We start from the raw sequence: 27,019 nt of genomic DNA on the forward strand, positions 1-27,019 counted from the left end.
CCAGAGCCAGCCTCCAGGAAGGAATGAAGGACGTCGCGGAATGGATGAAGCTCAGCCGCCTGAAACTGAATTCATTATTAAGGAAAACAGTGGTCCTTGAAAAAAAGAAGTACTAGCAATTCAGATGGCATATAGACTCCAATCAGTACTATACCCGAGAGTTTTTTCAGTACCCAGCCGGGCCTGAATTTTTATTCAAATATAGGAGTAAATACAGAGACCAAACAAGAGGTCTAATTCAAAAGTTGATAGGGTACAAGCCTGCACCTATCCACAGCACACACGAACAAGGTTCGGCGGTAGGAAATTAGGAGGAGAAAAAGAAAAGGTAAAGAATTTCAGGCAAAGAGAACGTGGGAGCCAATTGTCCCTTGCATCATTAGTACAATTCAAAGCAAGTGAAGACAAACAATAACTGCAACAAAAATAACATAATAGACAGGTTACAGAATTGTTAAAAAGTGTCGACGGCGTTTCGATCCCCTGGCTCCTATTGAACTGGGATCATCATCAGGACTTTCTAATTTTTTGCCTGTAAGAACTTTTGTCATAAGCCTGTTTGCAGTGAGAAAAGTGGGAAAAAAAGAGAAAGATTCTTTTTATATATCAAGCACTTATGTCAGGAACTTATTTCATGCAGACAGTTGTGTTTCTTCCGACTCATGCCAGAGTTTTCAACCGACAAGGCACACCATTCACAACGACACCCCGTTTCAAGTGTGCTTCTGCTTCATGCAATCTCGGCGAGTGTCCACAGGTTTGGATATCGCATCAGTCAAAGGATTTACCCAAATTTTTACATAATAATAAAGGTGAAGTTGTCACGAGATCGCGTCAGTGAGACTGAAGTGATGGTGTGAGTTACAATTCCAGAGTTGCTGCCGCGTGTGCATGCAGAGACAGGGCTAGGCTGGCGTGTGCCACGTGAGGTGTCTAAGGTACTTATTGTCATGCCATTCTGTGCGAGTGCGGGACAAACCTTTTGGAGCCTTGATCACTATGTTTCAGCGAGTAGATATCATAGGAGTATGCGGTGCCTAGAGAATGGAAACCGCGGGTCAGTTCCAATTTGTGCCATTACACGCGTACCGGGCAGTGAGTTTAAAGTGCCTATAATTACCTCGATTACTAACTTGGTAACCATAATGTCATCAGAATTTTAGTGTGCTTCCATCCCGCAGTTGTAAGGATTAGTTCAGGTCTCACGAAGGTGGGTTGCACTTAGGCCCGCTCTGCGAAAATCGAAGGTCTAATTAATGAATACTTAATTAAATAGCATACATGGAGCGAGGCATGAGGAGCCTGATTGCGCTCTTACCTATCGGGTACAGACAATGCTGCCTTGCTCCGGATCGAGCAGGAGTCCCTTGGCGTGCTCAATGGCAGTGAGCCGACTTCGCAGTGGTCCGGAAGTGAGGTGGTGGCCGGTTTGGAGTGTATAAGTGAAAAAGAGTGAGGGCACGTTTTTCTGTGGCGGCCATCTTGGAACGGTGTTCAACCTGAACTAATCCTTACAACTGCGGGATGGAAGCACACTAAAATTCTGATGACATTTAAACTCACTGCCCGGTACGCGTGTAATGGCACAAATTGGAACTGACCCGCGGTTTCCATTCTCTAGGCACCGCATACTCCTATGATATCTACTCGCTGAAACATAGTGATCAAGGCTCCAAAAGGTTTGTCCCGCACTCGCACAGAATGGCATGACAATAAGTACCTTAGACACCTCACGTGGCACACGCCAGCCTAGCCCTGTCTCTGCATGCACACGCGGCAGCAACTCTGGAATTGTAACTCACACCATCACTTCAGTCTCACTGACGCGATCTCGTGACAACTTCACCTTTATTATTATGTAAAAATTTGGGTAAATCCTTTGACTGATGCGATATCCAAACCTGTGGACACTCGCCGAGATTGCATGAAGCAGAAGCACACTTGAAACGGGGTGTCGTTGTGAATGGTGTGCCTTGACGGTTGAAAACTCTGGCATGAGTCGGAAGAAACACAACTGTCTGCATGAAATAAGTTCCTGACATAAGTGCTTGATATATAAAAAGAATCTTTCTCTTTTTTTCCCACTTTTCTCACTGCAAACAGGCTTATGACAAAAGTTCTTACAGGCAAAAAATTAGAAAGTCCTGATGATGATCCCAGTTCAATAGGAGCCAGGGGATCGAAACGCCGTCGACACTTTTTAACAATTCTGTAACCTGTCTATTATGTTATTTTTGTTGCAGTTATTGTTTGTCTTCACTTGCTTTGAATTGTACTAATGATGCAAGGGACAATTGGCTCCCACGTTCTCTTTGCCTGAAATTCTTTACCTTTTCTTTTTCTCCTCCTAATTTCCTACCGCCGAACCTTGTTCGTGTGTGCTGTGGATAGGTGCAGGCTTGTACCCTATCAACTTTTGAATTAGACCTCTTGTTTGGTCTCTGTATTTACTCCTATATTTGAATAAAAATTCAGGCCCGGCTGGGTACTGAAAAAACTCTCGGGTATAGTACTGATTGGAGTCTATATGCCATCTGAATTGCTAGTACTTCTTTTTTTCAAGGACCACTGTTTTCCTTAATAATCTATGGCCCATGGTCCTTGTTACTTTTTGGGTTCCCTTGTTTTTTGAAACGACTGAAACTGAATTCAGACAAGACGGAAATCCTCACCCTGGGACCGCCCCCCTCGGCCTGGAACGACTCCTGGTGGCCACCTGCCCTGGGCACCGCCCCCAAACCCACAGACCACGCACGCAACCTGGGCTTCATCCTGTACTCCTCCCTCACGATGACCAAGCAAATCAACGCCGTCTCATCGTCCTGCTTCAACACCCTGCGCATGCTCCGTAAAATCTTCCGATGGATCCCCACCGCAACCAGGAAGATGGTCACCCAGGCCCTCGTCACCAGTCGCCTAGACTACGTAAACACCCTCTACGACGGAATCACAGTCAAGCTCCAGAATAGACTACAGCGCATACAGAACGCCTCGGCAAGACTCATCCTGGAAGTCCCCCGCCACAGCCACATCTCCGCCCATCTGAAGAATCTGCACTGGCTCCCCGTCAGCAAGAGAATCACATTCTGATTCCTCACCCACGCACACAGAGCTCTCCACGACGCGGGCTCCAGGTACCTCAACAACCGCCTCGCTTTCTACACACCAACCCGCCAGCTCCGCTCCGCCAGCCTCGCCCTGGCCACCGTCCCACGTGTCCGCAAAGCGACCGCCGGAGGAAGATCCTTCTCCTACCTGGCAGCCAAGACATGGAACTCCCTCCCCACCCACCTCCGGCTGACACAGGACCATCTCGCTTTCAGGAAGCAACTCAAGACCTGGCTGTTCGAGCAGTAGCAACCACACCCCAGCGCCTTGAGACCCTAACGGGTGAGTAGCATGCTATACAAATTCCCTGATTGATTGATTGATTGAATATGGTAACCCATTGTTATCCTATGCCTCGCAGTAGTGAAAAACTAATTTGGGAGTTTTTTTTACTACCGGAACGGGTAAATCTTAAAAGTACAAGTCCATCTTTTTAAATACACTGCCCTATCGGCTGATGAGGGCCTACCTTAGGATTGCCATATATAATAAACAAGGAATTGTAGGTCTGGAAAAAAAGTGTATTTTGCCAGATTGAATTGGAAGTTTAAAACTGCTTGCAAGCTGCCGGAGCGGGCCTGAGACATGTTTTGAAGGTCTATTTAGGTGGGTAGCACAATAGGTGCTGGGCATCACAATAAGTGCTGCAGGCCAACTAGTACCATTTACTTTACAGACCCTGGGTACTTGTAGTACAACTCATCCAGGGACCTATAAGTAAATGAAATGTGCCAACTGGGTGTACGCCCATTTAATCATATTTAGAAGAAAGAACATAGGCACTTTGTACACTTTACCACGGCTAACCAGTGGTAGAGTCCTAAGGCACACAACAATGCATTTCAGTAGACAGGAGGAAAGGAGCCATAACGTTTGGGGGAAGATCACCCCTTAAGACTGACAGGTCAAACACAGGGCAATAAATGGGAGCAGTCCTTCATACCTCTCTGCTCTCCTCCCTAGCCTGGGAGGAGTAAGAAATCTCCACAGTCGGAACACCTTTAAAATTGAAGTCCCGAAATTCAAAACATCATTCAATCAAAAATATAATTTGCTGGGGCACTCATAGCAGCATGGAAATCTCTGCCTAGTAATTTTGGAACTCAAGCTACAATCTTGACCTTTCGAAATCTCATAGAAACATTCCTCTTCTGCAGTTTTGTGGACACATTCCACTCTGCCAAGCACTCCTGTAATCTGGTTTTCCTTCCACCTCTCACAGCCCTCATGTCTTGTGGCCCTATTCCATATAAAACTATTGTGTTCCCGGTCTTTCTCTGTTTCATGTTCTTAAAAGGATATTTGTATTGGGTTCTATGTTTTGTTGTAAAGTGCCTAAATGCCTTTGGGTGCTAGTGTGCTATATAAGAACAATAAATAAAATATAATTCCTCTGAAAAACAGTAAAAAAAATACCTACATATTGATCTGTCTTTGTCCTCTTTGGTAAACCTGCTAGAACACTGTGTTCAGGAGCAGTGTCTAAGTTCATTATCCCCAAGAGAAAGATCGCCAGAGCTGGTGGTCGTTCTAGCACAGAGCAGCATTAAAACTATTAAAAATACTGCCTCTGGACCTCAGGTATGCAACAACATTTATCAATTTTAAGTAGAAACTAAAGAAATAAAGCAACTAACTAGTAATTTACAGAAACATTAGCGTTTGATTTGCATTTCTGATAGCATAAGATTTTGAATTAAATATGCACTTTAAATTTAGTAAAGATTATAAAGCTGGAAGAATGTATCATTAATGGTCAGAGTGATATAGTTAGTAGTATCAACATCTATACTAGCAGTAATTGGAGCTGATGAGAAAGTTATATTATATTAGTGATTCTATTTCTAAAAATTTAAGCTGATACAATACATACCCTGTTCTTTCAGTCTTGACAACAATTTATCCAACACAACCATTTTTCCACTATTGTAGACAAGATGGGTATCAGTAGTGTATGGTGGTCCAGGCTCAGCTCCATCAAAAAGATAGGGATGGTTGCAACATTTTCTCAACTGCATTAAAATGTTCAAAAGGCGCATCTTATCCATCTTCCCAGATGAATTTAGGATATCAATGTCTTTCATCAGAATCCTTGTGTACCTGTAGATGTGTAGCAGCAAGCAAAATATTAAAGATAGGACAGACTATGTTTTAAAACGTATATGCCTTCAGTCTGCATCATCTGCTGAAATCTACATAACATATTTTTACATACGGTACCAATAGTTGACCAACTAGTCATGTGTACTGAATTTCAAGTACAGGAGGTACGCAAACAAGAGGGACAAAAGGTATTGGATGTCTGTAAAGGTTGGCTGTAACAAACCTTTGATGGGCAGTTAAACGAACAAATTCTGTTATTGATTTTGCACCCTCCGCATCACCTTAAAAACAGTTTTATGCAGTTTCCATGCTGCTATTAGTAACTCTCGATTTACATGACTCATTCTTGAGAACTTTTAGAATTGACGTACTACGGCATTTGCTGCCACAATAGTATCTGGATGTAGCTTCTTTGACAAGAGAAGGATGAAATGAATCCACTCAAACATGTCAATGTAAACCAGATATTATGTGGTTTCTTGCAGAAACTCTGATATTCATACGTCTAGTTACAATGAGCACATCCTATTTCGCTTACATAGCAATAATGAAGTCCCCAAGACAGAAATAAAACAATATTCTGAAGAAACATGAAGTAATATGCATGTCATTGAAATATATTCTGCTATAGACACTTTGAGACGGGACAAATATTTGAGATTCTAACCAAATCCTGGGTTTTCAGGATGTGTTACACCTTAGCTTAGCACTTTTCCCAATAGCCCTCTATCTGCAAGGCTTACATAAAGTCCTCTCCTTTGAGAAACATAAACCTATGAGAATATGCTTCACTGAACTATCTTCAAACTGACAAGTATTTAAATCTATAATTTCTATCCTTTCACCTACCTCTTCTAACCTACTGAGATTCAACCCAATCAGTCTCTTCACAAAGGATAAACTTTTATGTGAAAGGAAGAAACACTGTCTAGGACTCTATTGGTTTACATGTTACAGACAAATTTCCCTTCATCGTGTCCTCAGTCAGTCAGAGTAATGGACAAAATTAACCTCATGTGACAGGTAACACAGACAAATGTAACTTTGTCATTCATTAAAAAGGAAATTTCAGGCAATATTCAGTAGCCCTGTGTAAAAAGTTAATGCACCCCTCAGTTTAGTAATGTGTGGAACACACTGTAGAAACAATTACTTGAAGTTAATGTGTTCTGTAAGAGTTTATCGATATCTCACACAGCCTCGGATGCCTCCTGGTGAACTTTTTCTTAGAAAACTGCATCAGCCTGCTGTAATTTGAGGGCAATCATTTATGCACAGCTTTTTTCAGGTCAAACATCACCACAATGTAAGCAGACGCTACAGGACCACACCCGTGATGGTTGAGGTCATTTGTCTCTGGTGTCCTGAGGTCCTACCTACTATGGCTATGTAACTGGGCCAGCAACACCCTATGCTCACTTGGCTCTCAGGGTAACAAAGGCATGCAGTTAAAGGATTCTCAAGGAAGTTGCTTGGGGGATATAGACTGAGAGCTCGAACAACCTAACAGCCACAATAATTCACACTGCCATTGGTAATGAGGGAGGGAGAAGAATTCTATGTCAGGACCGGAGGCGAGGATTATGCTATTCTTTCTTCACTTTATTGAATAGCAGCCATTTGTAGTCAATCAAAACAAACGACTATTTCCATGAACCATAGGGAATAACAACAAAACACTAGATAGTCTCAGTCTAGAGTGTCCATGCTCTGCACCAATCATAGGCTACCAATGTGCGGGTAGCCCCTGTCTCTGCCCATTCCTCCTCTTTCTTGGCTGCTTGCAGCCAAGATAAGTCCAACTTTTTCTCTACTTGTGTTTGTGATATTATTAACCTATGTTACTGTGGTATAACCCTGTTTGCAGCGCGGAGCGTGTTATTATCGCGCTGTTATTGTAATTGGGTTTGTTGTTGCCCTTAGGCGAGTAGCTCCGTAGAGGTTTTAATTGCCGTTTTCCTCACGGCAATGTTCAGGGGGCGCGCGTGTCAGGAATCGCGCGCTCGCCGTGTGTTTTCCACTTTGATTTACTTTAGTTCCCTCGTCAGCGTTTCTTTTGTTGCGAGTCCGCCGCTACTCGGCGGCTCGCGTTCGGCCGTGGGAGCGCCTGCCCTGAGCTCCCTAGCGGCAGCGATCTGTGGTGCTGACGACCCGCAGTGACAGCGCTGCCTCGTTAGAGGGCGCTTGGGTCGCGCGCTTGACGTGGCGTGTGTGCTCCGGATTACGCACATTCCAACCATCGCGTCTGGATCCGAGCGAACCTGGTCTGGTCTTTGCCTGCGGGGACACCCTTTGGGTCTGTCCGTGTATCTGGGGAATTATTCCTGTGTAGCTGTTGTCAGTTATGCCCCCTGAACGCCTGAGGTTTATGAGGATGACCAGGGGGAGCAATACCCCCTAGCAGCCCTTCAATGGGACGATGATTTCTATGACGCTGTAGATGCATCCATCCTCAAAGTGGTGGAGCAGGCCATGACACCCCTTGAGCAGAGGTTGGTTTGTAGAATAGATCAAGCCTGCGAACGCCTGGCTAGGGCTTCTCAAGGACTTTCTACCGCCCTTCCGTCTTCTGTTCCTCTTGTGGACCCTCAACTGCCTGTAAAGCGCGCCAAACCCGCTGGCCCAAACACAGATGCCTTTGACCGCCTCAAGCAGGCGTTTCTTGCAAGTACTGCCCCTCAACCTGCACCTCACAACTCCCCCTCAACGCCCCAGGTTCCTGTTGGGGATGATGATAAGGGCGATGACGATGATACAGCCAGTCCCTCGCGGCCTTGGCGCCCTTCTCGCCCAGACCCTTCGTCGGTCGGGCAAAACCTCTGTGCGGATATGTTGGATCCTGATGATGTTCTTCATTTGCGTTCCTCCGACTGGGCCCCCTAGGACAAGGTCGCCCAGTATGTGGCCAGTCGTATTCGCCGCCCGCTTGAACCCGCAACTCAAAACTGCCTTGGGGCAGATTGTCCTCGCCCCTACCTGGAGGGGAAGGTGGCCGCCACGCCCGACATTGATCCGAGAATGGCCACCTTCCTTCAGAAGTTTATCAAAGATCCTAAAAAGGGCATCGACAGGTCCTGGCGTGCGTGCCAGGACAAGCTCCTTGATGTCCCGGGCCCAGCTACTAAGACACTAGACATGACGGAGGAAGCCAAGGGTTCGGGTTCCCTCATTTCTCCTGAACGTCTGTCCTCGTGGCCTCAAGGTGTGGCTGTGTTTCTGGGCAATGCAAACTGTGCTATCTCCATGGAGCGGCGCTGGTACCTTCTGATTAAAGTTGACCCGAAGTTGGGGGATCTGGCCGACTCTGAGGTGGGCGCTGTGGCGCGGGGGGCCTCTTTGGCGAACCCTTTATAAAAGAATTGGGTCGATTTGTTAACACCTTTACCTCCCTGGACCGGGCGCAGACACCTATCAGAAAAGTGTTTCGCCCTCGGGTTTTCCGAGGGGCTGGACAAGGAAGGGGCCGCTCGTTCGGCCATCCCAATCAACACAGGGGACAAGTCTCCGGTAACGGGCAGTACCAAGGCCAGGCCCGCTTCGGCAACTTTTCCCCCATCCGTTGTCAGAGAGGCAAGAACAGAGGAGGCGGTGGTATCACCAGTTTGTCCAGTGAGTGTTCTCCCATCTTCCCTTCTAAAAGTAGGGGGCCGTCTGGCGCATTTTTTCCCAACCTGGAATTTCATCACCCGGGACGCCTGGGTTCTGCAGACGGCGCGGGGTTTCCGCATAGAGTTTCTCTGAACTCCTTCGCAACCCGTGGCTCCCCGTCCGCTCTTTTTTTCCGTCGCAGACGCTGTGCTAGTCGATCAAGATGTGCAGCCTCTCCTTGACAAGGGGGCTATTGCCCTGACCTCGCTTCACCCCCAGGGGTTTATTTGCAACCCCTTTTTAGTGGACTAGCCAGACGGGGAAAATGCCCAGTTATAAATCTGTGCGAGTTCAACGAGTGGTTGGTCTATTGCCACTTTAAGATGGAGGGCATCCATCTGTTGCGCGATGTTCTTTGTCCCAACGATTGGATGGCGCGTCTCGACCTCAAGGACGCCTACCTAAAGATCCCGGTTTTCCCGCCTCATCGTCGGTTTCTGCAGTTCTCATGGAGGGGCAGGACTTACGAGTTTACCACTCTGCCCTTCGGCCTGTCCTCCGCTCCTTAGTGCTTCACCAAGGTCCTTCGGCGGGTGATCGAACGTCTGCGGACATCGGCCATGAGCCTCATCGTCTACCTAGACGATATTCTTTTGATGGCTCAGGACCCTCGGACACTCTCGCTTCACTTACAGTCGACTGTCGACCTCCTTCAGAGCCTCGGTTTTGTCATCAACGAGGCCAAGTCTACCCTGGTCCCGTCTCAGAAGGTTCTTTTTCTCAGCTTTACGATAGACTATGTGGAAGACACCCTCAGCCTTCCCTCGCGCAAGATGACGAAAATTTGTCACAAAATTAAGAGGACTTTATCCCAGTCTCAGATATCTCTCAGACAGCTTGCTTGCATTATCGGTCTTCTGTCTGCCTCCATTCAGGCGATTTTTCCAGGCCTGCTTCACTAAAGAGCCCTTCAGCGTCTCAAGGCGGCACACCTTGCAAAGGCTTTTCTTATTCCCACAAGCTGGCTCTCTCAGTGGATGCCAGAGAAGAGCTCCAGTCGTGGCTTGACAAGCCATTTTCGGGTCCACACTAGATATGGTTATAGAGTCCGACACAAGCAGGTCCAGCTGTGGCGCGCGGTGCGGCGATTTTGCTCTGGAAGGTGTGTGGTCTCTGTCGGGACAGAAATTACACATCAATTGTTTGGAGCGTTTGGCAGGCTCGTTCGCGATCCAGTGCTGGACCAAGGACTCGATCCAGTCCCGCGTCCTCCTCACGATGGACAATGTGTCGGCTGTCCAATACATCAACCATCTAGGGGGCATGCGCTCAAAGGCTCTCTCCGATCTGGCAGTGAATTTTTGGCAGTACTGCCTGGATCACAGGGTCGCGGTCACAGCGGAGTACCTTCCGGGCAAAGACAACCGGGTGGCGGACTTTCAGTCACGGCATTTCCATGACGGTAGCCTCTGGAAGCTGAACCCGGGAGTGTTTGCGGACCTCGAGAGCCTCTGGGGGCCCTTTTCGGTGGACCTTTTTGCCTCCCACCAGATCCCCTGGTAGAAAGGTCGGAAGCGTTCCTTTAGAATTGGGGGGAGGAAGTGGGGTACGCCTTTTCCCTTTTTGCCATGATCACGCGAGTGACAGCCCAGGTGAGGTGCCAGAAAGCGGATGTGGTGCTCCTCTCGCTGATTTGGAGATCGCAAATCTGGTTTCCGGTTCTACTTGAACTTTCTTGGGATTTTCCAATCCCACTCCCCCTGTTTTAGAATCTTCTCCCTGATCCGACAGGGAATCCTCATCCTCTCATCGGACAGGGGTCTCTGACCCTCATGGCATGGCGGATTACAGGGGACAATGCGCGGTCGCGGGCCTTTCGGAGCCGGCTACACCGTTCATGGCTAGAGCCTTGGCTGACAGTACCGTCAAGAGATACCGATCCTCCTGGGGTCGGTGGTGTTGTTGGTGTGTGCGACGGAGTGTCAATCCCGTGGCAGCGGATGAGACCTCCATCTTGAATTTTTTGGCCTTTCTAGCGGAAGGGGGTTTGGCCTATCGGACCGTCAATACCTTTCGCTCCGCTATATCTGCTAGGCATGCCATGGTTGATGGCTCACCGGTCGGGGAACATCCCTTGGTCTGTCGTTTACTCCGTGGCATTTGTATGTCGTTGCCCCCTTAGCCTCGTTACTCCCAACTATGGGATGTGAATAGGGTGCTGAATTAGCTGCTTTCCTGGCAGCCGAATAGGTTCCTTTTTCTACGAAGGAGCTTTACGCGAAATTGGCTATGTTGCTTTGTCTGGTCTCTTTCAGACGGGTCTCGGATGTTGGAGCCCTGGATGTCTCGGGTAGAATCTTTACCCCAACGGGGGTTACTTTTACTATCCGTAGGCGTGCTAAGTGTGGGACAAAGTCTATCTCATATCCCGCATTTCCGGACTCCCCTAAGCTGTGCGTGGTTGCTTGCCTCAAGGCATACGGGGAGATGTCGGAGACGTTCAGCCCTTCGGGGAAACGCCAGTTGCTCATTTCTTTTAAGAAGCCTCATAGGCTCGTGTCTTTCCCCACAATTGCTCGCTGGATAAGGTGGATGATGCACGAAGCCGGGATCGACTTGCGTGCGTTTGGAGCACATTCTACGAGAATGGCGATGGCCTCCAAAGCATTTACCCTGGGAGCTTGTCTGGAAGACATTCTGAACACAGCAGATTGGTCTTCAGACTCTACCTTTAAGCGGTTTTATTTCAAGCCGGTTATCGATATGGCTCACTTGGTGGTGAGTAAGCTTTAAACAAGCATAATCCTCGCTTCCGGTCCTGGCATAGAATGACAAATTTCCTAGCTATCGTAACGGAAAGTTTCAATTCTATTAAGGACTCAGAGGCGAGGATTATCCCACCCAGGGTACAAGTTCCTTGCTGCTTTCTCTCCCTCGTATTGGAGTAAGTAAACTTTGGTTTCTTTACCTGCTTGGTTTGACAGTTTGGTTGCTTGTTTAAAACGCTTTCTTCCACAGAAGTAACCCTTAGCTATTACTGTTGCTAATGTTGCATTTACTCCTTGCAGGCGATTCCAACAAGCAAGATTCTTGAGGTGTCCGGTGGCTGACCGAGCGACGAAAGAGGAGGAATGGGAAGAGACAGGGGACTACCAGCACATTGAGAGCCTGTGATTGGTGCAGAGCATGGACACTCTAGACTGAGACTATCTATTGTTTTGTTGTTATTCCCTATGGTTCATGGGAATAGTAGTTTGTTTTGTTTGACTACAAATGGCTTCTAGTCAATAAAGTGAAGAAATAATAGCATAATCCTCGCCTCCGGTCCTGACATAGAATTCTTCTCCCTCCCTCATTACCAATGGCAGTGTGAGTCCTTAATAGAATTGAAGCTTTCCGTTATTATAGCTAGGACATTTTTCATTCTACATAAGGTTCTTCTAGTCTTCCCCTGACTCATTCTTTAACACCAAATAGGAGAACCTTAAATTGATCTGCTATTAGTCAATCATCCCTACAACCACTGTCACAAGAAAATAACATTTGTTTATTTAAAGGACTCTCACCAACACAAACCTGTGTGGCATAACTGCGTCGTCATCAGGTCGCCTAATCCCCAAGGAAGGGCACAACCTCCATTCGCCAAAGTTGGAGGTAGCAATTTAAAATCAACACAATCCGTCAAAAAATGGTAAAATAGCCTCCACGCATTCCTAGTTTATCTTGAATTTATTAGGGGGCATTAGGCTAATTAAAAATAAAATCGGATGTGCTTGGAGGTATTCAATCTTCCCAAATCCAGCTTGGTCAACATATTTCAGCTAATTTCATAGCTGCCCAGCGGGTCACCCAACTTTTAACAGGACTGACCAGATCCCTTTGAAACAACCTCGTTTTATCCTAGTGAAAACCAATCACAACCAGTGCAATATGCATTCAGGCAGTACAGGGCCCAATGTAGGTGGGAATGCCGAGGAACCCTGTGGCAAAAGTGTGACAAAGGGTTTACCGGCCTCTACTCTCCTATGGGGCAATTCGAACCCCTAGCTCATGTATGAATGCAGAGAAGCATTCCAGCCTTACCAACATAAAATGGAAATAACAGTGCAGTAACAAAAAGAGTGTTTTGCATGTAATGCATGCAAGACTGGCTATAATTGTCATGCACTGCATTTACCAAAATGTACTGAAGCAAACTGTGAGCAAGTATGCCAAGCAAAGTACTCCTTTTTGTGATTGCCCGCATAAACATTAATATGTGACACCATGGAATCTTATGAGAGGTTACTCTCAATTTTCTTATCAATATAGGGTGCACACCTTGTGCCCAGTGTATTGTAGTAGCATTTCTGCAACAACTTCCTATCCATGACAAGGCACCAAAGTGGTCTTCTGATGGACAAGTATGAAGCCAATGCTCTGTTTCTTGTTCATTATTGACTGAATAGTGGCTGTGGTATAAGCTATATGCAGAATGTTTCGGTGTTGTGTTGTGAGGGCCACAGGTTGTTCTCCAGGAGCACACAGCAGGTATTGCACACGGAGTGGGATGCAGGAGATAGGAATGCATGTTTTATATACTAAACAGTATCAATCAAGTCATTTGGGCCCCGACTTTGGAAGCAGCTAGGTCTTTTTTTTTGTTTTCCCTAATTCAAGAGGACTCTTGATGGCGCTTATTCCATGTGGGAGTCTGTTCCAGAGCTTGCATGTATGTACAGACAAAGCTCCCACTGATGTAGCTTTTTTTCACAAAGGAGTAATATCAGGAGTGGGCCATTATGGATTGGAGGTTTCCTCTTTTACTGTATAAACTGAGGCTAGATTTATAACGACAGGCCCCAAGCCATAGAAGAGCTGGTAAGCCAGGCCAAACGTTATGAAAGAGAGTCTTCCTGCTGCTGGTAACCAGTGCATAGCCTAGAGGGCAGTGGTTATGTGGTCCCATCTGGATAAAACTTGTCTGGCTCTGGCACTCTTGATTTAGTGTAGTTTACAGAACAGTTGGTTGGCGACTCCGAACTAGAACCTACTAGCATTGTCAAGATTTAATATTACACTAGTTGTTATTTCTGAATCGAGTAAGAACAAAGTAAGGGAAGATGTAACAAAATATTCTATTCAAGAAGAAACCGCCGCCCCAGGTGACTAGAGGGAGTCGGAAAAATATGACTGGGATGAGGCAGAAGGTGGATCATGAAATGTCCTGGCTCATCTCCCACACGCTAGAATGAGGAAACGATGGTAACATAATATATTCTTTAATATTTGTATTGTATTTTTCAATTGGACATCACATTTTTATCAAGCTAGGGCCACTGTATAGTTTTACAGGTAATAATAAAATAACATGCTATTACATCTTGGTGAGTCACAAAAGTCTATTTTCAGTCTATCAATTTGAAGCATGTCTGAGTTAAGTGTATTAATATAACTGGGTTTGTGACAGATCACATTCTCCTTGTATTTTGGAGAAAGGTTTTGTGTTGCCCTGCTCTATTAAACCTACCACCTGGATATCCATAAGAGTCCCACTGTTGAAAACCATGCAGTTTATGGCCCTCTTTTAGTAAATTTCCTGTTCACAGCGGGGTTCCCTTCGTAATCCTACCTTTTCATCATGGTTGCCTGTAGCTCTGTCCCAGGCCATGCGTTTCGACTGGGCTGGTATCAGGAGCTTTTTCCTCACCATTGCCCTATATATGTAGTGCAGGAGAGCAGTTGTTTCCTTTAACAGCCTATCTAAGCCTATCACAGGATCATCTCTAGTGGCATAGATCCAGTCATTTATGGAGAAATATCACTTATATCAGTTAATAAAATTCCAGCATTATACATTGATCTACACAATGTTTCAAATACTATCCTGGGGCTTCACCTATCCCAGAGCCGTGTGTGCAGTTCCTTTCTTTGGTGAAAACAGAGGTATGCAGTTCCTAGGGAGGGCAGGGAGAGGAAGGAGAAGAGGGAGAGAAGAAGTTGGGTGTTCCAAGTGTAGAAAATGGACTGGGTGTGGGATAGCTCCAATAAGAAGAAAGGGCCCTCACACACCCCAAGGTGTGTCATGCTTCATCATAGGGCAGCTCCTCGTTGGGCCGGCACTGCAAGGCCCAACGTGCCCCGCTGGGGGGCTCCTTGCTGGAGGTCTTCTCTGGTTGCCGAAGTAAAGCCAAAAAGAGGTGCGGGCGTGTGTATTATGGTGAGTAGAAGTGGAAGTGAAAAGGTGTTTCTAAAAATAGCTAGTGGATTACAAAAACAGTTTTATTTGCTGGATACCGATGATTTGGTTAAAAACAACCAACTGTGAAAGTCGCGGCTGATGAAGAAAATTATACCTGCTGCAGCTCAAAGTGATGTGTGAAAGGTGGAAATGGTTGACATGTTTCATGCCTGAGACATCCAGTAGGCTCTATGGCATTTCATCAGTACCAGGGATTCTCATCTTCTCTAAAAGGGATGGTCAAAAGGTGGACAAAGACATTCCGTCCCCTATGATCTGGACTCGTGTCGTAACCCAAGGTGAAAGTGTAAGTGTGTGTAAAAAAAACATCTACCTTCTGGCAAACACCTGGAGGAAAAAAGACAGGTTAAAATACAGATGTAAATAATCACAATCACATCAGGTTGAAGAAGGTGTAAATCCCAAGACATGGTATGGTAGCAAGACTTGAGCTTTAAAAACATGGGTGAAGCTCCTAACCTGTGGTGAATATTCAAAGACATGCAGACATATTCAATAATAGATCATGCGTTGTATGTGGCAGAACCACGATGCAGTAATGTGCCCAGGGCTATGGAATCTTCCTGCGGGGGCGGAAAGAGAGCTATTGCCACAGCAATGTCCTCTGGCAAGTGTTCTGAACAATACTGAAGGCGGACTTACCTAGAAGGGGATGGAGTTAGACCCCAACCTTGATGTCCAAGATACTCGCACACTGTTGAGGGAAGAACAACCTGTCACATGGAAGCATAAGGAAACCAAAGATCAAAGGATCCTCGCGCATAGAGGGTGCATGTAGTTATAAAACATGCATGGTACTCCAGCGAATAAAACTGTTTTTGGAATCCCCTAGCTATTTTTAGACGCACCCCTTTTCACTACCACTTCTACTCACCATACACACGCCCTGCACCTATTCTTGGCTTCACGTCGGCAACCAGAGAAGACCTACGGCAAAGATACCCCCTGCGGGGCCCGTTGGGCATTGCAGCACCGAGGAGCTGCCCTATGATGAAGCATGACACCCCTTGGGGTGGGTGAAGGCCCTTGCTTCTTATTGGAGCTTTCCCACTCCCAGTCCACTTTCTACACCTGGAACACCCTTCTTCTTATCTCCCTCTTCCCCTTCCGCTCCCCGCCCTCCCTAGGAACTGCATACCTCTATTTTCACCAATATTACTAGGGGCCTGTTTGCTGAAACTTTCAAGCCCCTATCCCTCCTTTTGAGAATACTAGTTCCTTTCTTGTCAGAAGAAGAAGGGTTCTAGAATTATAAAAACTGTTTTGTGTACCACAAGGAAGTTCTAGCAATTTAATCATTTTGAAGATTACTGCTCTTCCTATTATTGATTTATTGAATCTTCATGTACGTGACATTGTTTCTCTGTAATGTATTGATTTCTTTGTAGGATGTTTGATGTATTATTTTGAACATTGTTTGTTTTCTTGTTTTCATGTGTGTTAGAACTATGTATAATAGTGTAGGTGCGGCACTTTCAGGAACACCACATGCACCGTGGGCTCCAGTTTCGAACGGGTCCGCTTCTTATTTCCCTATACGCGGACGATACCATTTTGTATGTCAGATTCCCGGAGACGAATCTGGCGCCCCTGCTACTGGAGATCACCCGCTTTGGGGAATACTCCGGCCTTGGTATTAATTGGCACAAATCCGACATCTTTCCACTCACCCCCTCCACTGAACGCTGGGACTGCCCGTTCCAGCTTGAATGGAATGCTGATTCGGTGAAATATTTGGGTATCCACATTCATTTAGACACGGTATCAATGATTCGACTGAACTATGGCCGGGCGTTGGACTTCCTGCAAGATAATCTGGCACATTGGCTTCGCCTTCCTCTATCAATGGCTGGCCGTATTGCCATAATTAAAATGATCGTGCTCCCCCGTTTTTTATATCTCTTTAACAACATTCCGATCCCACTCACTAAAATCTTCTTCACCCAACTACGCTCGTTGTTGCTACGGTTGGTGTGGGGAGACAAGAACCCGCGAGTTTCCTGGCGAATCCTGACACTGCCTTATGAAAGAGGAGGCTTTGAAGTGCCCGATTTTTATCTTTACTACCTGGTCGCGCAATGCGCTTATGCACACCCCTGGTTCCACCCGGACGCTCGGATTCCATATCTGCGGCCGGAGGCGGACTTGGTATTGCCGCTTGCCCTCAACACGGTACTGCCAAAAGGCTTACCCCGAGACCCGCAAGACATACAGACTGTTTCCACTACATCATGGGCTTGGATGCAACTGCGTAGACTACTCCAGTTAGACGTGTTGTATTCTCCGGCTCTTCCACTACCGAACCCACACTGGTTCCCAATCACCGCTGAAAAAGTGGTTTGCAACATACTATCCAAATATCAGCTCACCACAATAGGGGACCTGTTCCTACACGGACATGTCTTTTCAGTGTCAGAGGATCAGCGATTCACTGACCGGACGTTTATGGATTCGTTTGTATTGACCAGAGTGCGATCCATGCTACGAGCACAGTTCCCCTCGTTCCCACTACCCCCAGATGACATGGCTGCCCTAACCTTCTTACTCCAGTCCCACACAGGCGCACATATGGTTTCTAGGCTGTGTGGCGGCCCTTCCTGCTTCGGACGCGAGGGTCCGTGCGGCATGGGAAACCGATTTAGGTAGAACTATCTCGGATGACCAATGGGCCGCTTGTTGCCGAGCTACTAAAGATGTCTCCATTAATAGTAGGCACAAATTGATACATTTCAAGTTTTTGAGGCGGGTGTACTTCACACCGGACCTGGCCCACAAAATCGACCCAACCAGGCCTCATAGCTGCCCCAAATGCAAGGCCCTGCATGCCGACTTTGCACACCTTACATGGACTTGTCCCAAACTGCATGACTACTGGCTACAAGTACACCACATCTTAGGTGACATTCTGGAATGTGAGCTGCAGCCCATACCAAAGATTGCACTGCTTGGTTTTGTGGTTGAGTTCCCCCGCGCCACGCGGAAGCTGGCTGCCATAGGCTTCTTGCTAGCGAAAAGAGAAATTGCTTTATTATGGGGGTCCAGAAGAATCCCCAACTCCAAGGCATGGTTACGCAGTCTTGCCCAATGCAACATCAATAGTGTGGAATATTCCACGCAGGTCCCAACGACTTCACGCCCAGCTGATATCTGGGGCCCATACCGACAGTACAATAGCAAATTAACGCAAGCTACACAATCCCAAGCTGCCAGTTCTATTGTCCCGGAAGGGGTGGGATAAGTATCACTAGCATGACAGTTGAGCTTTGCCTGTTGCGTTATGAAGGTCTCGTCAGTAAAACACTACTGGGACGGGGTGGGCGGGAACTGCCGATTCCATGGTTAGTGATGTTTGAGAAAGGGGGTTTTCTTCTCTATGTCATTGCCTACTTGGCCCCTATTTGATGATGTTGCACAACTGACATCTCCTCATATGTCATTTCCTTGATCAACGTCTGCCTATACTAATGCTGTTACCACCTTAATAATGATTGTTGTGTTGCTGGTCGCTCTCTCTCTCACGATAGCATATTCATTTTCGTTATGTTTGAAAACATATATATCTCTTTACGTCATTCTTCCACATGTGCGATTCCACTATAGAACTGGAAAAAGGAAAATGAGTCTTCTAGAATGTGTTGCACCGCCTGTAATACTATTGGTCACGTCCGCCAGCTGCTTATTTTGTATAATGACTGCTACAGTTTTCATTGTACTTTGTTTACTATGTGCTTGTATGCTTGTACGGACCAATCTGATGCGAATAAAGAGATTTAAAAAAAAAAAAATGTATAATAGTGTAAATATTTGAATGTACAGTTTGTCTCTTTTTTTCTGCTAATTTATGTGAAAGAAAAATCTAAAAATCATAAAATAACTGCCATTGAATAAGGTTGCCGGGGCGAGATGTAATAAACATTTTTCTAACCCCCAAAGAAATGTTTTCTGTTTAAAGTAAGTGTGGTTTAGGCAAATTGTGTGTTGCATGTCCCATTTCATGAGCACCATAAATACAGGTTACATACATCTCTACAGAACCTCAACCTCTACGTCCCCATCTGTCTCTACGCTGCCCCGTTCTTCTGATCTACCTACTAGGTATGTCTGAAGGGGTCCCCAAATATCTTTGGGCCTACTCGCTGTAGGCAGAGTTTCTGCATGAACTGCATGTTGCTCCTGACAGTATGTTAAATCCGTGAGCCATTCCTTGAATTTCGGTGCTCTTCTCCTCCCCCAGCGACAGGCTACCCTTCGCTTTGCCAGCAGTAGTGCGATGTCAAGTAGTTTCCTGGATTGCTTAGGTATTTGCATAGGATACCCTAATAGCATGATGAGTGGATCCCTGTCAAACGTGTGGCCTAACATGGTTTGTAGTCCCTTGTGTACCTGCGTCCAATATTCCCATACAGCAGGGCACTCCCACGCCAAATGCATAAATCTGCTGCGAATCTACCCATTTAAGAGCAGATCCCCCCATGTGGCAATCCGAAGGCGTCTACACATAACCTGAAATCCAGTTTCCTGTAGCAGTGCCATCTCTGGATGGTATTTCAGTGGCATACGTGGGGAGTATAAAAACTTGAGCTGTAGTTTTTTCGCTATCCTCCTCCAGGCATCTATCGTGCTTGTCACTGTGGTGTGAGGAAAATTGAATTTTGCCTTGTCATGTGTCCCTACGTGTTCCCCAGAATATGTTATATGTGCATAATCGATATGCATATGTTCCCCCTTGACCGAATAAAGACGCAATTATAGTTGTGTCCAACTTTAGTATGCCAGTTTCCAGTTCTCGTGAAAGCAACGAGTATTATGCCTATGTTGCCAACGTTTTACATTATGCACGTTAATTCCCCGTTTCTAGGCCTTACAGGGCCTGAACACCAGATTCGAGTCTCCAGTCTCCTGAACCCACTCCGAGGAGCGATGCAGCCCCTCCCGCATCCCTGACCCTTCGCTTACTTCCTGCCGAGCAGCGCGGTGCCCGGCCTGGCCTGCCTGCCTGTCTGCCAAGAATATGTTATGCCTCTAGTTATCAGTTCAGCTCTCCGTCTTCACATTCCTAAGCTAACGAACCGCATAAACATTTTCAGCTATAGTCTAGTCTTTCTGTCTCCATGCAAGAGAATTACTGAATTAATATCCATAAAAGATCCATAGCACACACAATACACTAGGAAATATATGCATGCACCAGCCTTAGTGTCAAGTAGCCTTTACTCTGATGACATTTAGATTCTATCAACATGTTCTCTAAACACAAGATATCAGATATGCTATAGGTACATGTCGTCCTGACATCTCAGACTTTAGTCTCCTCTTCTAGTGCAGAAGTCAGAGCCCCCAGCTCTCCCTAGTTACACGTCATGGCCCGTTTGCGCACACCACTAGGTTAAAGGTTCCAGCTACCCAGGTAGCCCCCTCCATGTATCCACCCATTTATGACACTTCTGTGACGTCTTCATCACATGTCTACGTACACGCCTTCTTTGTACGCCCATTTGTTCTTATCTTACGTTTGTCACTTGTTACGCCTACTGTATTCAATGCAATTGTAATGTTTTCCTATATATACTATCTACTGTTAATGAGACGTTGCAGCTGCCATTCCATGCCATTCTATTTCAGGCTGTTCCGATCCTGTCCCTTCCCTTATGCCTGATTAAAGCCTGTTCGACTCAGATACCCCGGATCCTGCCTCTTATTTATTGAGCTATCTGTTTTATTTTATGCATAGAAAAATAGTACCGGTAATTAATTATTTATTTACCACATAATGGCGCCCGAACAGGGACGAGCCCCTTCCCCACGCGCCGGCGATGTAACGCAGGCCCCCTGACCCTTCTACAGCCGTGACGGAACTCTACCGTGCACGTGCAGATATTTCTGCTTCATCAAGTCTCCCTCAGGCCCACGGAGGAGACGGAGACTGCGGTCCGGCATCCAGACGAGGCGGTGAGGAATGCGGTTCGTCCCGACCAGAGCCCAAGCCGAGAGAGCAAGGTCCGAGGTATCCGGAGGCCCACCTGTTTCCGAAGCCCGAAGTTCGAAGCGCATGCATAGTAACCAGACGTCGTAGCAGTCCAGTCCAGTCCGAGGCCTTCAAGTTTTGCTTCCCGGTGAGTACCGTTGCTGGGGGAGTATCTAGACGGGGTCATTAGTTTGTCTCCGGTCCGATGGGTTTGGGTACACAGATCCAGTCCGACGTGTCCATCTAGGTGGATACGGTATGACGTGTCTCTTTGTGAGACCGGTATGTTCTGTACTGTTTTAGCAGTGCATCCAGTAATTCTAGTAAGTCCGTTTCTCGAGAACTTCAAGCGTTATGTTTTCAGTGTATCAGGTAGTATTCTGTTCGAACTGTTATTAATGTATTTCTATGTCGTGGTATGAGTGATTTGTTTACCATTTCATTACTGTGATTATTGTGTATTGTGTTTAATTCAAGTACGACTCAAATATGCCTCTGTTTTCAAAGTTATGTCAGATAAAAACCAGAAAAGGGTTACTCGAAGAAGCAGTTCCTGTCCCTCCTAGGGACAGTCCTGGACACTTCATGTATCACAAGCATGGCTTAGATGCCATATTATATCTAGACTTATGGGTGGATTATACAAAGAACCTTGAAGAGAAATATAGATGGCCTGTATCAGGTACATGGGATGCCGAGTGCATCATGCGAGTAGAAGAAGCATTATGGAAAAAGAAAGCCAGACAGTCCCAGAAAGACGCCATAGAATTATGGCGCAAAGAATCTCATAAAAGAACAGAAAAAGAATTCAGAAAAGCAGAATTAAGTAGAGAATCCTCAGGAAAAGCCCAAGAAAGGGAACTTCTAGAAGAAGGTGAACGAGTTAGAGCAGAACAGTCAGACAGACAGAGAAATGCCCTTATTAAAGGTATGTACCCTCTTTTTGTCGAGGGCTTGCCGAAGGCAACCCCGGAAGTATCCTGTAATTTACCGCCACCATTGGTCCCGACTAAGCTACGTCATAAACCGACTGCAGCTGAAATTTTCCTTTCGTCCTATTTGGACGATACAGTCCCAGAGTATGCAAATTCTATTCCGCCTGCTCACCCTCAGCACCCTGTTAATAATGTAATTCCTGTTCCTCCAGCCACTGGTCCCGGGGACCCCGTTAATGTGCCAGTACCCCCGGACCAGCCCACATTACGTGTGCCCGTTTTGCCAGTCACTTTACCAGCACGTACAGTATTAACAGACGATCCCAGTTCAGGAGGAGCAGGGGGAGGTGCTCCTACCACCCCGCCTCAAGTAAAACGACTGACGCTGAGAGACGCAGCGTTACAACGTACCCCGAAAGTGACTACGTACGAAGCCCTCAGAAAGTATTTCAATGAGTGCGGATCTGATTGTAGATATGATCCAGTACCAGGTGTAGATAGTATGATAATATATTCCATACGCTTACGACGAGTTGCAAGCTTCTTGGTTACCATATCAAATATGAAAGAACATCTAGACAGAATATATCACTTTATCCGAACAGGGGAGAAACCAGAAAGTATTCACGAAGCTATGGTACACAGAAAAGTCGAAATTCAAGGCATGATTTTGCAATTCTTAATAAATTGTTTAATAAGAGAACAGGATCATCCTGATAAAAATCCAGACGAGATGAAAGCCCTGACTAGGTGGAGTGACAACATAGCCGAGGGAAAACACAAGACACAAGGTAGTATAGAAAGTATGTACAGGAAAATTCGTAAGGAAATTATAAGTATACACCAGAAGGAGGAAGCAATGAGAGTAGCCGAGAAAGAGAATGACTCTTCAGACGAAGAGGTAGACACCGAGAATCCCAGCAGAATAGCGTATGTAGGTAGAACTAGATTTTCTAACAGACATTCACGTCTAGATTACAAGAAAGCTTTTCCTCCTCCCGTACCAGAACAGTGTTCTCTTGAACAAGTATTCCAGGCTACAGATAAAATTCTGAAACTACGAATAGGTTATAGAGAGCTTAGTACCATGCACGAACAAGAACTAGCCCGATCAGCAGTCCGATGGGTTAGTGATTCTGCCACGTTTCCAGACGAAGTAGTGGCCCAAATGTTTCTGAAACTGCCCCCAGGCGAGCAGCGACTGGTGGGTATGTACATGATCCAACACCTCATCACACTGTATGAGAGTCAGCATTCTGATCCAGGTCCCTTATATAATGTACTGAACGAGTTACTCCTAAGCAGATGGAAAGGTCTAGGTACCGATTTAATTAACGTCATTCTAGAACAGCGCCACAAATACAGAACGTTCCTGAATCCACATTTTGTTCCTGTTCCACCCCCAGTAAGAAAATCATTCTACATAGACAGACAGAATCCGTTGCGAGAAGTACATCCAGTTAAAGGAACGGGGGGTGAGCTCGAACGAGTATTTGTTTATACCCCTATAACGAAAATAGAGCTACTAGAAATGAAAAAGTTAGTACCCTGTCACGATAAAGATCCAGCAGGGTTCCATCGTGAATTAAAGGACATGCTCCGTATGGGAGAATACACGTATCCTGATATCATTAAAATGTTAAAGGTCCTGTTGCCTGCGGGCATATATGAAAAACTCAAAGAAAAAGAATGGGAGGTGGGAGAGAAAAAGATTGATTGGACCGCATTAGAGACTGAAGATAACACACGAGTTCCAGGTACCGGTCTTGGGGAAAAAGCTAAAGCATTGCCCGAGTTGTTAATACAAGTCTTGCCAAGATTACTAGCCACGAAAAAGGAGGATTGGGATGCCATCTCAGCCTGTAAACAGAAACAAGACGAAGACACTAGTGATTTTTATTCTAGATTTGAGAAATGTTTCATTATAAATAGCGGCCTGAAAACAAGTAGTGAATCGTATCCACATCTTTTTGTTACCAAACTAGTTGAGAATTCTTTACCGCAAGTTAAAAATAGAGTATTGAAAGTCGAAAGTACCTGGCAAGCTAATACTCCATCACAAATGCTCCAGATGCTACAGTATCACCAGAACAGAATCAGGGAAGAGCAGGAACATGAAAGGAGACGTATGAAAGACACGAAAATGAAAGTACTGGTTGCACAGTCTGTTCCACAAGACAGTCAGAAGAGGGGTCCGAATCAAACTAGTCATTCTGCAGCTCCCGTTAAAGGAACCTGCAATTACTGTAAACAGCCAGGTCATTATATAAACGAATGTGCAGTTCTGAAACACAACATAGCTACAGGTAAGACAAAAGAGAGACCACGTCCTCCTAGACAAGAACATGCTACGCAGAATTCCCAGCCACCGCAGAACGCACAACAGACAGTTACAGTACCGCAGCCTATAGCTGCCACACAACATGTAACACAGCAGATGTACCAGTACGCACAGTCAGAATATCCAGAATATCAGCAGTATTCATGAAACAGCCTAGAGAGGGAGGTTGGCTTGCCTCTCATCGAGGTTCCTGTAGATCAAGAGGGTCCCTATGTACACGGTCAAGTATTAGGGAAAGACAGAAAGTTTCTGATTGATACAGGGGCAAGTAGGACTACCATCAGTCATGACGAGGTTCCAGGGGCTCCACTCTCAGGCTCTAGAAATGTTTCCCTTGGATTTTCAGGAAAGCCTATTGTTAATGAAATATCGAAACCAGTTTCCCTAGAAGTTGGTCCATTGTCCCGAACTACAGACTTGTTACTTACGAAATCATGTCCAGAAAATGTACTAGGTATTAAGACCCTGAAAGAATTAGGAGCAGTTATATGCTGTTCCCCAGAAGGTGTGAGATTGTTTTTACGTGATTTTAAAGGTCATTATGTATTGCGTGATTTTGATCCAAGATTACTGAATGTACCACAGCATTTATGGGCGCAAGGTCCAACTGATGTAGGTTGTATGCACATTACACCCTATCGTGTCACTCTGAAACAAGGTGTTGTATTACCACGAATCCGACAGTACAAATTGCCACCTGAGGCTGTAGCAGCCTTATCCAAAATTATTGACGAGCTCATTGCTCAAGGAGTGGTTGTAGAAACTGACTCCAATGTATGTAATTCTCCTATCATTCCGATTCTTAAACGTACTGATCCCAATGCACCTCCAGTTTATCGATTAGTGATCGACCTTCGAGAACTTAATAAATGTATCATACCCCAGTACCCAGTGGTTCCAGATATTTCTTCCCTATTAACTGCCATTGATTCCGAAGCTACGTTCTTTACTGTTATTGATCTCAAGAACGCATTTTTTAGTGTCCCCATTCATCCAGACAGCCAATTCCTTTTCGGTTTCTGTTTAAATGGAAGAAGCTATAAATTCACACGAGCTCCTCAAGGTTTCACAGAAAGTCCTAGCATTTACAGTCAAGCGCTTAAAAGACAACTAGACAGTATTCACATGCCAACTGACACTGCCCTGCTCCAGTATGTCGATGATCTATTGATCACAGCCCGTTCTGAGCGTGACTGCGAACGTGCGTCACTTACAGTCTTGTATTTCCTGGCCGAGATGGGGCACAAGGTGTCCCCTTTGAAACTGCAATTTTGTGTCCAGCAAGTGGTGTACCTTGGACACTTACTGTCCAAGAGGGGTAGGCAGTTGACACCTGACCGTATCCAGTTAATAGCACATCTTCCACAGCCCAAGACTCAGAAGGAGGTACGAGCTTTTATCGGCCTCACTTCTTACTGCAGACAATGGATTCCTCAGTACGCATATCTAGCCAAGCCACTGATACAGTTAACGACACAGGAGGCAGCCACATTGACTGTCCTCCCTTGGACCCAAGAACATACACTTGTTTTCAATGAGTTAAAGAAAGCTTTATGCCAAGCACCTGTTCTAGCGACACCAAACTACAGTAAGTCTTTTACACTTTTTGTCACTGAACGTGATGGTACAGCATTATCTGTTCTCACACAAGATCAAGCGGGACAATACAAGCCCTGTGCTTATTTCTCTAGCACATTAGATCCGGTGGCCCAGGCTCTGCCTGCGTGCCTCAAGTCAGTTGCAGCCACAGCTCTAGCTATCAGACAAAGTGATTCCATAGTGTTAGGACACTCCCTGACAGTACAAGTTCCACACTCCGTGGAAGTTCTCTTAAACCGAAAACAGACTCAGCACTTGACAATTGCACGTTTAACAGGTTATGAACTGACACTGTTTCAGCCACACATAGAAATCAGACGCTGCAACATTTTAAATCCCGCTACACTGTTACCCTCAGTTACTTCAAATCCTGCCACACATGACTGTGTGGAAGTTGTTAACACCATGACAAAGCCAAGACAAGACTTGACTGACATTGCATTACCTGATCCCGACCTGACACTTTATGTGGATGGTTCATGTATGAGAACAAGTACAGGAGAACTAGTCGCCGCATATGCAGTGACTACTGAAACTGAAGTTATAGAAACACATCGTATTAATACCCTGTCTGCTCAAGCAGCAGAGCTCATCGCTCTGACTCAAGCCTGCATACGAGCTAAGAACCTGAAAGTAAACATATATACAGATTCACGTTATGCGTTCGGAGTCGTACACGATTTTGGAATACTCTGGCAAGAAAGAGGTTTCATGACCTCTCATGGAGCCAAGATTCAGCATGGTCCCCTAATTCAAGCCCTGTTAGATGCAATACATTTACCGACAGCTATCGCTATCATGAAGTGCACAGCACATACGAAAGTCACTGACATCATTTCCCAGGGTAACGACCTGGCAGATCGAACAGCCAAGCTTACAGCTCAGACTCCAGACATTCCAGTTAACAAGTCAAAGACGGATATTCCAGATCAGACTACTTGTATGACAGTTAAGGACCCTACACAAGACGTACTAGATATACAGTTACATGCTACCCCAGATGAAATCAAGAAATGGTCTGAACAAGGAGGGGTCCAGACAGATCAAGGATGGTTGACGAAGGGAAAAGCCACATGGTTTCTCCCCGACTCTATGGTTCAAGTCATTATTAACACTGCACATAGTCCAGCACATTTAGG

At 45.8% G+C, this 27,019-nt stretch overlaps 1 protein-coding gene across 4 annotated transcripts in view; it reads right to left on the reverse strand.

Moving 5' to 3' along the window:
• Positions 1 to 27,019, reverse strand: part of SMARCA1 (SNF2 related chromatin remodeling ATPase 1) — a 2,556,005-nt gene that overhangs the window by 1,133,507 nt on the left and 1,395,479 nt on the right. For all 4 annotated transcript variants that reach the window (XM_078688758.1, XM_078688761.1, XM_078688757.1 and 1 more), the window contains one exon: positions 4,982 to 5,208. In XM_078688758.1, the coding sequence (XP_078544884.1) occupies positions 4,982 to 5,208 (227 nt within the window). The remainder of the gene's footprint in view (positions 1 to 4,981; positions 5,209 to 27,019) is intronic.

Source organism: Lissotriton helveticus, chromosome 4_1 (genome assembly GCF_964261635.1).
Source record: "Lissotriton helveticus chromosome 4_1, aLisHel1.1, whole genome shotgun sequence".
Classification (NCBI taxonomy): domain Eukaryota; kingdom Metazoa; phylum Chordata; class Amphibia; order Caudata; family Salamandridae; genus Lissotriton; species Lissotriton helveticus.